Below are 12,458 nucleotides of genomic sequence, written 5' to 3'. Positions count from 1 at the left end.
TGTTGGCAAATAAAAACCTCGCCCTTCGGGCTCGGTTTTTCTTTGCCAACAAAATCTCTTGACTATTGGGGTATATTCTCCAACAATTCCTCCTATGTGGGAATTATTTCTTAAATAAATCACAAATGCCATCAACAAATTATTAAATTCAAATTGGTTTCCTCTTATTTTGAGTGTCTTCACTGTAAAAGGATAAGGTAGTATTGATTATGATGCAAATAGGTTTTAAAAAAATTATTTTACCTGTGGATAACATTGCACTTTTTCTAAATTGCTTTAAATGCAAATGAACAAGGAGTAGCATTCAATTTTGACATCATAAAATACTTCTGATGACGACTAAATCTAGCTTCTGCATTTCTCTATGTGGAAGATAACCAAGGAAATATTCGCCGTAGCAGAATAGAAATAATTCCATCAGATTTGTTGGAGAATATACCCCGATGGTCGAGAAAATCTGATGGCAAATAAAACCGAGCCCAAAGGCCCAAAGGGCTCAATTTCTATTTGCCAACATATTCTCCCGACTATCAGGCAATATTCTCCAACAATTCTGACGACAAGGGAATTATTTCTTTAATAATTCATACCTATTTGCACTACAATCTCACCCACTGAAAGTAACCAAATCTCATATTTAATGTCAGAACAGGTTTAGGCATTTCTACTGTAATTTACACGTAGAAAAGTATATATCCCTGCCCAGCATACAGCTTAAAAAAAAACTTTTTAAGAAAGACAAATTTTAACTTCATAAGTTTGTTCCGTCATTATTCTGATTCTACAAACAAGTATTTTGAGTTTATATTAAAATGATGCTGGAGTTCCTCGTTGACATTTATCTTTCCAACAAATTTTTTGAATTCAGATGGGCACTAACTGTGCTCCTTTATTAGCCGATCTGTTTTTAGCTCACCTCAACGAAGTTGGGGGAGCTTATGTAATACCCTCGGCATTGCCATCCCAGGTTAAAGTTTTTAGAGCAGTTTTCTTTTCATGTACTTCTATGCCCTATGTCAATCAGAGATGCATGGAGACTGCTTCTATTGTGTTTCATTGTACCAGTCAAGGTTTCAGATGCTGCAATTTCAGCTAAATAATGACCAGGTTAATGTTTTTGGAGCAGGTTAAAGTTTTTGGAGCAGGTCTCATTTCCAAGTAAATATAGGCCCTATATTGACCAAATTTGGATGATACATCTAAGGATGCACACTACTGAATTTGCTTCGGATGCTGGATCTGACCTTCACTTTCCGGATGAGTGACCTGAGGTTAAAGTTTTTGGAGCAGATCTCATTTCCAAGTAACTATAAGCCCTATATTGACCAAACTTGCATGGATGATACACCTAAGGATGCACACTACTGGACTTGCTTCAGATGTTGGATGTGACCTATATTTTCCGAATGAGTGACCAGGTTAAAGTTTTTGGAGCAGATCTCATTTCCAAGTAACTATAAGCCCTATATTGACCAAACTTGCATGGATGATACACCTAAGGATGCATACCATTGGACTTGCTTCGGATGCTGGACTTGACCTACATTTTCCGGATGAGTGACCAGGTAAAAGATTTTGGAGCAGATCTCATTTCCAAGTAACTATAAGGCCTATCTGAAACCAAACTTGCATGGATGATGCATCAAGGGACAAACACTCTCAAACTTGCTTCATATGCTGGATTTGACTTACATTTTCTGGATGAGTGACTAGTTTTAAGTTTTTAGATAAGTCCATTCCCAAGCAGCAAGCCATATCAGACCAAAATTGCATAAATGCTGCATCTAGGGATGCACACTACTAGATTATTAGTTTAGTGTGGGACTTTGCCTTACTTAAAGACAACATTCGTTGAGGTGAGCTCTGTAATCTCTGATTACCTATGTTTATTTTCATGATGAAGCAGAATTTATTCAAAAACTTCCATATGAGAAGATTGAAGAAAACACTAAATGGTGAGGACTAACTTATAGAGAATATATAGAGAAAAACAAGATGTGTTTGTGAAACACTGATGCCCCCGTATGGCAACTTATAGCATTTTTAAGGTTAAACTTTCTCAAATGCAAATCAAATATGTTGGTACCCAAACTAAGGTCTAGTCTCGAGGAACAAACCTGTCAAATATGAAAGACCTAGCAGCAATCATTGAATAGATTTGGAAAAGGTTAAAGTTTTTTCAAAAGTATGTCAAACATCAAGGTCAAATGGTCAAAATTAATGGTGCCCAAGAAAAGGCCTTCTCCCAAGAAATACACAGGTGAAATATGAAAGCAGATGCACCAATCATTCAAAAGTTATGACCAAGGTTAAAGTTTTCCAAAAGTAGGTCAAACTCCAAGGTCAAGGTTGAAGGGTTAAAGTTGTTGGTATCCAAAGGATCGAAGGTCTTGTCACAAGGATTACACATGTAAAGTATGAAAGCGCTAGCATCAACTGTTCAAAAGCTATGGCCAAGGTTGAAGTTTTCCAAAAATAGGTCAAACTCCAAGGTCAAGGTCAAAGAGTCAAAGTTGTTGGTATCCAAAGAAAGGTCTTGTCACAAGGAATACACATGTAAAGTATGAAAGCCCTAGCACCAATTGTTCAAAAGTTATGGCCAAGGTTAAAGTTTTTCAAAAGTAGTCAAACTCCTAGTAGGTCAAGGTCAAAAGGTAAAAGTTGTTGGTGTCCAAAGGAGGTCTTGTCACAAGGATTACACATGTGAAATATGAAAGCCCTAGCACCAAGGTTAAAGTTTGGTAAAATTTTGCAAAAGTGGGTCAAACTCCAAGGTCAAGGTCAAATATGGTGATACCCAAAGAAAGGTCTTGTCACAAGGAATACACAAGTGAAATATGAAAGCCATAGCTCCAACCAATCAAAAGTTATGGACAAGGTTAAAGTTTTTGCAGACAGACAGACGGACGGGGCAAAAACTATATACCCCCAAATCTTCGAAACGGGGGCATAAAAAAAAAGTGGCATTAAAATGTAACGTATTTATTTGCGATCTTCATACAGTGTATAATGCAAAACGGCGAAAGATAAGCGTTTATTTGCGAAGTTTTGATGTAAAATATATATTTCTTTTACCTATGAAAATGAGCTCAATGGATTATCATACTTTTGTAAGATGTTTTTGTAGTGGCACATATCATGTACAACTTGTTTGCTCGCCTTTGATTCGAATACTTACTGGATATAAAAATTCATCATAGTAAATCTTTTGGAAATGGACGAGGAAAATTGGTGATTGAGGTAATCCGGAGAAATAATCTTTGACCGTAAAGGTTTCATTACTAGGTTAGTTCAACTAGTACCCTTCCCAAACTACCAGTTAAATTTATTGGCTTTGAGAGTTAAATTGATCATGCGAATTCCTCTTATCAACTCTTACCGATTTGTGACACAAACACGCACCGCATTTGCTCGCCAGTTTACCGTTAGTGCCTCGTCCGCAATGCCGATCAAGGTAGGTGATTTGATAAAAGCAAATGAATTGGATAAACTTTTGCTAAGCGTTCATCTTACGACCTTGGATATAAAGTCAAAACATTTGGCTCATGCTTAAGTTTTCTACCAGGAAGTTCGAAAAAAATGTGGACTACCACGTGATAAAACATGTACTACCTTGCACATATGGTGTAACATCAGCAACAATCCTTATAGTGTTCGAGCCTGGCGAATTTTCCCGTGCTGAGTCAATGAGATAAATATGTAACCTAACATGTCTAAAAACAGCTAATGTTTGCAGTAAAAGAGGAAAAAATTACAATTATCCTTTCTATGCTGATTTCAGAAGCAGGAAGTAGAGATCTTTGTAATTCTGAATTCAATTCTTCTGAGAACAGTTTGCTACAGAATTTGATTACTTACCATGCTCAAAGAAATAAGGCCAAACAAAAAAATATGTGTGGTTCCGGTTACACTTCCAAAAAAATTAGGGTAGGTAGGTAGGGAATTTTTTTTTTTTTTTTTTTAACAAAATGATTTTCTTAATTTTTTCTAAATAATATCATCACTGCTTTGCAAATGGCATATAGATGAGGTGTGATAATATACTAGTCAATATTGGTAGGAGACACCTACATGCTAGCTTGCTTTGGATTTAACACTATTAAACACTTGCACTGTGTTTTGCAAGGAGGCTGTCATTGCTGAAACTAAAACTTAAACTGGAGCCATTAATGGAAATTGGGGAAAATTCCGGAAAAAATATGAAAATTGCCCAAAAAAAGTTAAGGGTCGGGGGTATAAAATAGGGAAGGTCGGGTAACCGGAACCACACATTTATTTTATTTGGCCTAAACATGATAAAAAAATCAAAATAGGGTGTTCATAACATCTTGTTTTTTTTAATTCAAAATTTAAAAATCATTGTAAGAGTTTATTCTCTTTATGATGTGATATTTATCACATGCATGATTATTTTCCACAGTATTTACAAATTGAAACAAAGACTCAATTTTTAGCTCTTCTGACATGTCTGACTCTGAGCAAAAGGCTCAAAGAGCTAATGCTGTGCGATGTGCGTAAACTTTTTGGAAAATGGGCCACATCTCAAGAACCCCTTAGTCAATTTTTTTCAAATTTGTCACAGAGTATCCTTGGCCCAAGGGCTTTCATTTATACTAAAACTAGGGATGTGTCCCTTAAACAAGGGGAGATATAAGGAAAATAAAAACAAAAGTAGTGGTTGCTAAAAAATCTTCTTCTCAAGAACCACTCGGCAGATTATCACCAAACTTACTTACAAGGATGAGGATATGTTGTAGATTAAAAATTGTTCAAGGCATCACCCTGGGGTAAAGGGTGTGGTCTCAAGGTCACTTCAAATTTGACCAAAATTTACGTTTTGTTTAATCTTTGATATTTTGCCCACTATAAGGCTTAGGATCATCATATCTTGTCTTTCAGTTGATGCATCTTCAGACCTCATATCATGTTGACTCAAAAGTAGGTCATGGTGACCTACTTTTTGAACTTTGCAGGTATTCATTTAAATTTGATGCATAACATGGATACTTTGAAGACTGTGTCATGGGACCTTGAAGTGTGTCAACCAAAAAGTAGGTCACTGTGACCTTCTTTCTAAATTTTTAGGGCTATTCATTTTCTAAACATTAAAGGTCATTATTTCAGAGACTAAGAGGTTTAGAATCATCAAACCTTGTAAGTTAATGCACCTAGGGGCCTTGAAACAGATTTTTGAAAAAGTAGGTCACTGACCTACTTTTGGAAGTTTACAGGTATTCATTTTCAAATTGTTTTGGAGACATATTTTGGATACTAATTGGCTTAGAATCATCAAACTTTGTCAGTTGATGCATGTTGAGTCCTCGGAGTGTATCGACTGAAAAGAAGGTCACTGTGACCTACTTTTGCAATTTCATGGCTTAATTTGAATATTTCAGATACTAAGTGGGGTGGAATTATCAAATTTTGTCAGTTGATGCATCTTGGGTACTCAGAGTGTGTCAACCAAAAAGTAGGTCACTGTGACCTACTTTTAGACTTTGATTGCTTTTTTTCAGGTACTAATTGGCTTAGAATCATCAAACTTTGTAAGTGGATGCATTTTGGGTCCTGAAAGTATGTCAACCAAAAAGGTTGGTCACTGTGACCTACTTTTTGGAATTTGATGGATATTTCAGATAGTAATTGGCTCAGAATCATCAAACTTTGTTAGTTGTTGCATCTTGGGTCCTCAAAGTGTGTCAATATAAAAGTAGGTCTTAGTGACCTATATTTGGAATTTGATTGCTATTTCAAATACCAATTGGCTTTGAATCATCAAATTTTATCAGTTGATGCCTTTTGGGTCCTCAGAATGTGTTGACTAAAAAGTAGGACCTACTTTTGCAATTTTATGGCTATTTCAGATAGTAATTGGCTTAAAATTATCAAGCTTTGTCACTTGATGCATCTTGGGTCCTCAGAGTTTAGCAACCAAAAAGTAGGTCATGGTGACCAACCTTTGAAACTTCATGGCTAAATTTAAATATTTCAGATACTAATTGGCTTGAAATTATCAAACTTTGTCAGTTGTTGCCATGCTGACCTACTTTTGGAATTTCAAGGTTTTATCCTTATATATATTATAGGTTACCAAGATGCTTAACACAGATGAGATTATAGGTTGTACAACTTTCAGATGAGTGATTCCAGGCCCTAGGGTCACTTGTATTTATTGGGTCACCAACAGTAGATGCATCTTCGCTAGCCAAGGGTTTCTGATACGCTACTATCCTCATAAACCCTTGGCATATGGTGCTGACTAAAGATGGGATTGTTTTTGTCACGTGATCACGCTTCTTACCAGGTACGCACAGATTGCGTCATCGACAGAAATAAAAAGCGTATTTAAAAATATAATGTTTTTAAAGAATAATTAACAAGAAGGTATTGAGTTATGTTAATTTGTTATTTAAACATGTTAAAATGCAAATCTACATCTTCAGTATAGATTCTTAATCACATATTTTGCACGTAGCTTAAGATATTGGATGACACCATATGGCTATTCATAGAATGGCATGTTATCTTACGGATCGTTGTTTACTTGCGTTTTTCATTCCCGATATTAAAGAGTCAAGATATATCCCGAATGCAGATATCGTCATTTACAAAAAAACAATTGCTGATTGGTCGAATGATGTCGATCAACTCCAATCACAGCCTGAGAAAAAAATCCCAACTTTTTTTAACACCGTATGCCAAGGGCTTATGAGGAGAGTAGCGTATCAGAAACCCTTGGCTAGCGAAGATGCTCTAAATTAAGAATATAATGCAACAATATGTACACAATAATTGTTACCGTATTCATCTGTATGAAGAGAAAAACTGAATGATAATAGAAATTAAAAGGTGCACTCTGTGCATATAAAGAAGTTTGATTAAATAAATAAATGATAATTTGCTGTAGGCTGGTGACAAGCTTCCTGCTGTGGATTTGTTTGAAAAGGACCCAGGTGGAAAGGTGAACTCTGGTGAATTATTCGGAAAGGGAAAGCATATTATTTTTGCTGTACCAGGGGCTTTCACACCAGGATGTTCAAAGGTTTGCTGAGTTTCATACTTATTCTTATGAAATGCTAAGTATTAACTTCCGTTGACTTTAATTTTTGTGAATTATGAGTCCATGCATATACTTAATATACTTAAAATTGAGCACATTGTGTTTGCATAACACTTAATGATTTATTCTCATCTGTATTTCTCATTTTGTCTTATCACTGTTAAGTATTTTTTATCAGTTCAAACTAGAGGTGAAATTTTGATACATGATAAGCATGCCATGATAAGAAATGCTTAATATGGTATCATGTAGAACATGTAGATGTGTGGTACTGGCATTTCCATAAAGAATATTTACCTTTACTTTCTGATAAGAAATACTTATGATATAGTTCATGTAGATGTGTGGTATTTCCATAAAGAATATTAATCTTTACTTTCTGATAAGAAATACTTATGATATAATTCGTGTAGGTGTGTGGAATTTCCATACAGAATATTTATCTTTACTTTCTGATGATCACCTTATTGATTAGTTTGTTTTCTGTAATCATATTGATAAATAAATGTCACTTGCCCAAAAAGTGTTAGCATTGCAACCAAAATGCATCAAAGATTATAAAGTACCTATAAATAAAAAGGTTGTTCATAATGTAAGAATTGGTATTGAACTGACCACAGGTTATTTACAAAAGGTCAAAGTGAGAAAAAAAGAAATAAGAGTAGCAGGGGATGCCTCTTGTGAGCTCACATACAGTATCTCTAGTTATGAGTTAAAACCAGTCTTCATGTACAATTTAAAAGTGAAATTTGTACTGGACTTTATGTGTAGTTTGATTTTCAAAGACTTGTAAAAAGTTCTTATACGATTTTAAAGTTTGGTTATTTAAATCCTTAATGTCACTTATATTGAAATATTCAGCTTATTCTTGCTGAAATATTGTAAAGGAATTTTTATCTAAAACATTTCAATTAACAGAACATTCTTTTTACCTAGAAAGTGTAAATGAGAACTTAATCAGTTCATAATTCTGAACAGAATTCATATATTTTATTTTAACCACTGAAGCAGTAAAATTGTTCTTTTCATGAAAACTGTGACTTTTTTTTTACAGAAGAAATACATTATTTTTTATTGATAATAAAGGATAATGTAAACATTCAGTGGGAAATCAGTCTTAAGCAATTAATTTTGTATCATCTGTCCATGTTATGTAATATATGGTACACTCCAACTAAAATGTTCTGACAAAAGCACCTCCAAATTTATAATGTCTCTAAACCATGTTTTTCAATTAATTTAAGCCTTTTGGCTATTAAAAAAAAATAAAATTTCTCAGATTTTACTTGATTTTAAATTCTCTTTGATTGTCTCAACAAAGGGTACACAGAACAAATAATTAGCCTAATATGAAGGGATTTAGCAACAAGTAGTGGCTGTAACATCGTTGGATACCCATGGGGTGATCTTGTCTGATGAGATAATATCATGGGTATCCAACGATGTAGCTGTGATTACCAGTATATAAATATTGCATGTAGGTGAGTGTAACATTGAAAATTTTCACCCCAAGAAAACCATTGTCAACCGAGGTACAGTCTTGGTTGACAATGGTTTTCTTGGGGTGAAAATTTTCAATGTTACACTCAACTACATGCAATATTTATTATATTTTATTATACTTTCATGTTAAATACTAAAATCTGATTGGTTTAGACACATTTAACAATCCGTAATATTACCCTCAGCGTTAGCAACACACTTGACAACGGGTAACATTACGAAAATATCACATGCGTTCAAATCATGCGCGTACGGTTCACCGTAGAATTCTCAAAACGTCGGTTGTGCGTTTGAAAGAAGCCGAATAAACGACGTCAATAAAAGCTTGCGTCCGATGTGGCTTACTTGAAAAAGACAAACGACAGACGAAACATCCTTGCGAGTGCAAACTTTAGGTGATAAAGGACTTTTTGAGTAGCGAACAAATAATAAAGAGGTTGGTAAATCTTTTACGAAGCTTTCCTATTGGGAAAAATAGAAGTGGGGAGTTTGAAAGCTTTCTAAGCGTGAAGTTAACGTCGATCTCCGAATTTTTTAATGACATCCGAAGTCAATAAGACATTCAGTATAATAAAATAAATAGTGCACGTTTTTGAGGGTAACAGTTGAAATTGACACCCCTCGGAAAACCATTGTCAACCTCCGCTGACGCGTCGGTTGACAATGGTTTTCCTTGGGGTGTCAATTTCAACTGTTACCCCCAAAAACGTGCACTATTTATATAATACTGAATGTTTTATACAAATACATATAACAGTGAACCTTATGCGCATAAATTCTGCGCAGTCACTATTTTTTGGAATATCACCTGTCGTCAAGCAATGTTGACTGTTGCTATGCTGGAGGGCATGGCTTCATCATTCAGCGGGTAATAGTGTTTTTTACAAATGTTTCTCGACGAATCAGATTCAACTAATCTACATGAAAGTATAATATTAAGAAATACATATGTGACACCCTCAGCTCTTCAAGAATTTTTATTAAGGTATGCCATCTCTGTTTCACATAGCATTTGAAGATATTACATTAGTTTTATGCCCCCGTAATTGAAGATTCAGGGGCATATAGATTTGGTCTGTCCATCTGTTTGTTAATTTTTTTGTCAGTTTGTCCGCAAAAACTTTAACATTGCATATAACTTTTGAATGGTTGGTGCTAGAGCTTTCATATTTCACAAGTATATTCACTGTGACAAAACCTTTCTTTGGGTGCCAACCTATTTGACCTATTGACCTTGAAGTTTGACCTACTTTTGCAAAATTTTACCAAACTTCAACCTTCACCATATTTTCTGAATGATTGGTGCTAGGGCTTTCATATTTCACTTGTCTATTCCATGTGACAAGACCTTTCTTTGGGTACCAACATTTTTAACCTATTGACCTTCACCTTGGAGTTTTACATACTTTTGAAAAACTCTAACTTTGGCCACAAGTGTTGAACGGTTGCTACTAGGGCTTTCATATACCAAATTTGTATTCCTTATAACAAGGCCTTCCTTTGGGTACCAACATTTCTTCCTCCTGACCTTGACCTTTGAGTTCTACATTTGTAAAAACTCCATCCTTGGTTGTAACTTTTGAACAGTTGGTGCTAGGGCTTTCATATTTCACTAATGTATTCCTTGTGACAAGATTTTTCCTTTGGTACCAGTATTTTTGACCTCAAGACCTTGGCCTTGGAGAATGATTTACTTTTGAAAAAAAAATTAACTTTTGCCATAATTTTCTGAATGATTGGTGCTAGAACTGTCATGTTTCACATGTGTATTCCTTGTGACAAGACCTTTCTTTGGGATACCAACATTTTTGAACTCTTGGGTTTGGAAAACTTTAACCTTGGCCTTGAGCTGCCATATGGGAGCATCGGTGTTTCACAAACACATCTTTTTTTTTTTTTTCTATTTTAGACCCACTTGCCAGGTTATGTTCAGCAGTGTGATGCCTTGAAATCCAAGGGAGTAGACAGCATTGCCTGTATCTCTGTCAATGACCCGTTTGTCATGGATGCTTGGGGTGAGGCACAGGGAGCCAATGGAAAGGTTTGTAACTTGCCCTACCTTTATTTCCTATGGTATTTTTTAGAACCTTTTAAGTGCTTAAACATGTCCTGATGCTCAAGTTTTTTCTTTACAGATCAGAATGTTGGCAGATACTTGTGGAGAGTTCACAAAGGTAAAAAAGCACATTAGTTATCATTTGTTGAATTTTACATATTTTAAAAAAGCATAGACACAGATTTGAAGCTTAAATCCTTCAGAAGTTCTAGATTCACTTTAATCATCATGATCATAAAATGGCCCTGCCCATACACCAATTAACTGACCAAGACCCAATGTCCCATTTCAAACATCAATATAAAGTGGAGACTTAATGCTTTCATTTCCTATTAAAAAAAATTCCTCTGAGAGTCCAGGTATTAAAAAACAGGCTTCATGAAATTGCATTGTTTTTTAATCTAACAGAAATGAGTGTGAGTACCTTCAGCAAAGAATTAAATATGAGCCCACCTCTCGATCTAAAAAATAAAACAGTTATTGGGAGTTGATTTTATCAAATCTTATATATGCACTTCCCCAGACCAAATGATGTTTGGACCTAATCACTTCCCACATCAAATACCATCTGATCAGTATCTTCAAAACTTGTGCTTGATATTCTTTTTCCTGACATCTGATGATCTCTGTGTAGATTATGTGTAATTTTGATTGATTTTCAAACTTTAATTCTGGTGGGGCTTATATTTGTCATTAATGCTTATAATCTTTTACATATGATAGTGTTTTTGATATTATAATATCATTGTAACCTGTGTTAATTTTTGTAGGCTGTTGACATGGAAATTGATCTAGCAGCTGTCCTTGGAAACAAGCGTTCAAAGAGGTAAACAGAAATTAGCCAAACACTAGATTTATAATGCTCAGTATTATATTTTTATGCAAAATGTTAAATTAACAATTTTTTTTGGCCATGCAGAAAGCAGTCCATACATTTCATGCACTAAACTTAAAAATATTAAAATGTCATATCTGTTTCAAACTTTTATTTTTTTAGGTACTCTATGGTAGTAAAAGATGGCGTGGTGGAGTCTGTGAATGTTGAACCAGATGGAACTGGTTTAACCTGCAGTTTGGCAGAGAAGATTCAGGTGTAGAGATCTGATTCAGAACTTGTCACAGATATACATGTATCTAATCAAGTAGAAGGTTGTAATCTTCACGTCTTTATAAGAAACATTGGTATTGTTGGTAGATTATGAAATTAAATGGATCGAGTTGTTGTAAAGTTTTATTGTTAAATTCTGTGTGGTTTTACAGTGTTGATATGTCCGAACCAGAAGTATACTTTTTCCTTTCAAATTCAAACAATACAATGTCTGAGCAAAAATGCTGAAAAGAGAATTTCTTTGTGCTGATTTTCTAATAGATTTTTATGAAATACAGATTTGATGTAGGGGACTAAATTTTAATGAGGTATATAATTCAAGATGTTGAAATAATGTACTTCTTTTTTTTGTCAAGATTTTTTAGTCTTGTATAAGGTGCTTTAATAAAAGATTATGAGCATGTCCTCAATGTTGTTTCATTTTTCGAAGTATTAAAATTATATATATGTATATGCTTTACAAGATGCATAAATCATCATGTATTTCAGCATTATGGAGTTTTTTTTTTTTTAATAAGTTTATTTTGTTTAAATTGCATTTTATGTCAAACTTAAATAAAGCTACATGTACATATTCCACTTTTCTGAAGCATTGAAGAATAAGCATTCTATGCAGCTTTTTTCCTGCAGAATACCGGTTTACGTACAGATATTGCTTCATGTGTATTTACATTGATACATGAACATGCTTTTGAGTATTGTGTGAAAAAATAAAACTTTAGAAAAAAGTT

General features: G+C 34.5%; 1 protein-coding gene across 1 annotated transcript; it reads left to right on the top strand.

Annotated features, from left to right (window-relative positions):
• Window positions 1–3,292: 3,292 nt before the first annotated feature.
• On the top strand, window positions 3,293–12,458 carry LOC133182136 (peroxiredoxin-5, mitochondrial-like). The gene is made up of 6 exons (XM_061316864.1): window positions 3,293–3,454; window positions 6,908–7,042; window positions 10,473–10,604; window positions 10,699–10,737; window positions 11,390–11,445; window positions 11,617–12,458. The coding sequence occupies exons 1-6, from the start codon at window positions 3,353–3,355 to the stop codon at window positions 11,714–11,716; spliced, it is 564 nt and encodes a 187-aa protein (XP_061172848.1). The 5' UTR covers window positions 3,293–3,352; the 3' UTR covers window positions 11,717–12,458.

Source organism: Saccostrea echinata, unplaced genomic scaffold (genome assembly GCF_033153115.1).
Source record: "Saccostrea echinata isolate AGI-Se365-2 ecotype Australia unplaced genomic scaffold, CSIRO_AGI_Sech_v1 ptg000009l, whole genome shotgun sequence".
Lineage (NCBI taxonomy): Eukaryota > Metazoa > Mollusca > Bivalvia > Ostreida > Ostreidae > Saccostrea > Saccostrea echinata.
Note: the sequence above shows the minus strand (reverse complement) of the source record. Positions and strands in the feature narration are given on the sequence as shown.

Coding starts and splice junctions, on each gene's coding strand:
- LOC133182136 (XM_061316864.1), top strand. CDS start 3,353: ATGCGAATTCCTCTTATCAACTCTTACCGATTTGTGACACAAACACGC. Junction 7,043..10,472: donor TCACACCAGGATGTTCAAAG/GTTTGCTGAGTT, acceptor TTTCTATTTTAG/ACCCACTTGCCAGGTTATGT. Junction 10,738..11,389: donor CTTGTGGAGAGTTCACAAAG/GTAAAAAAGCAC, acceptor TAATTTTTGTAG/GCTGTTGACATGGAAATTGA.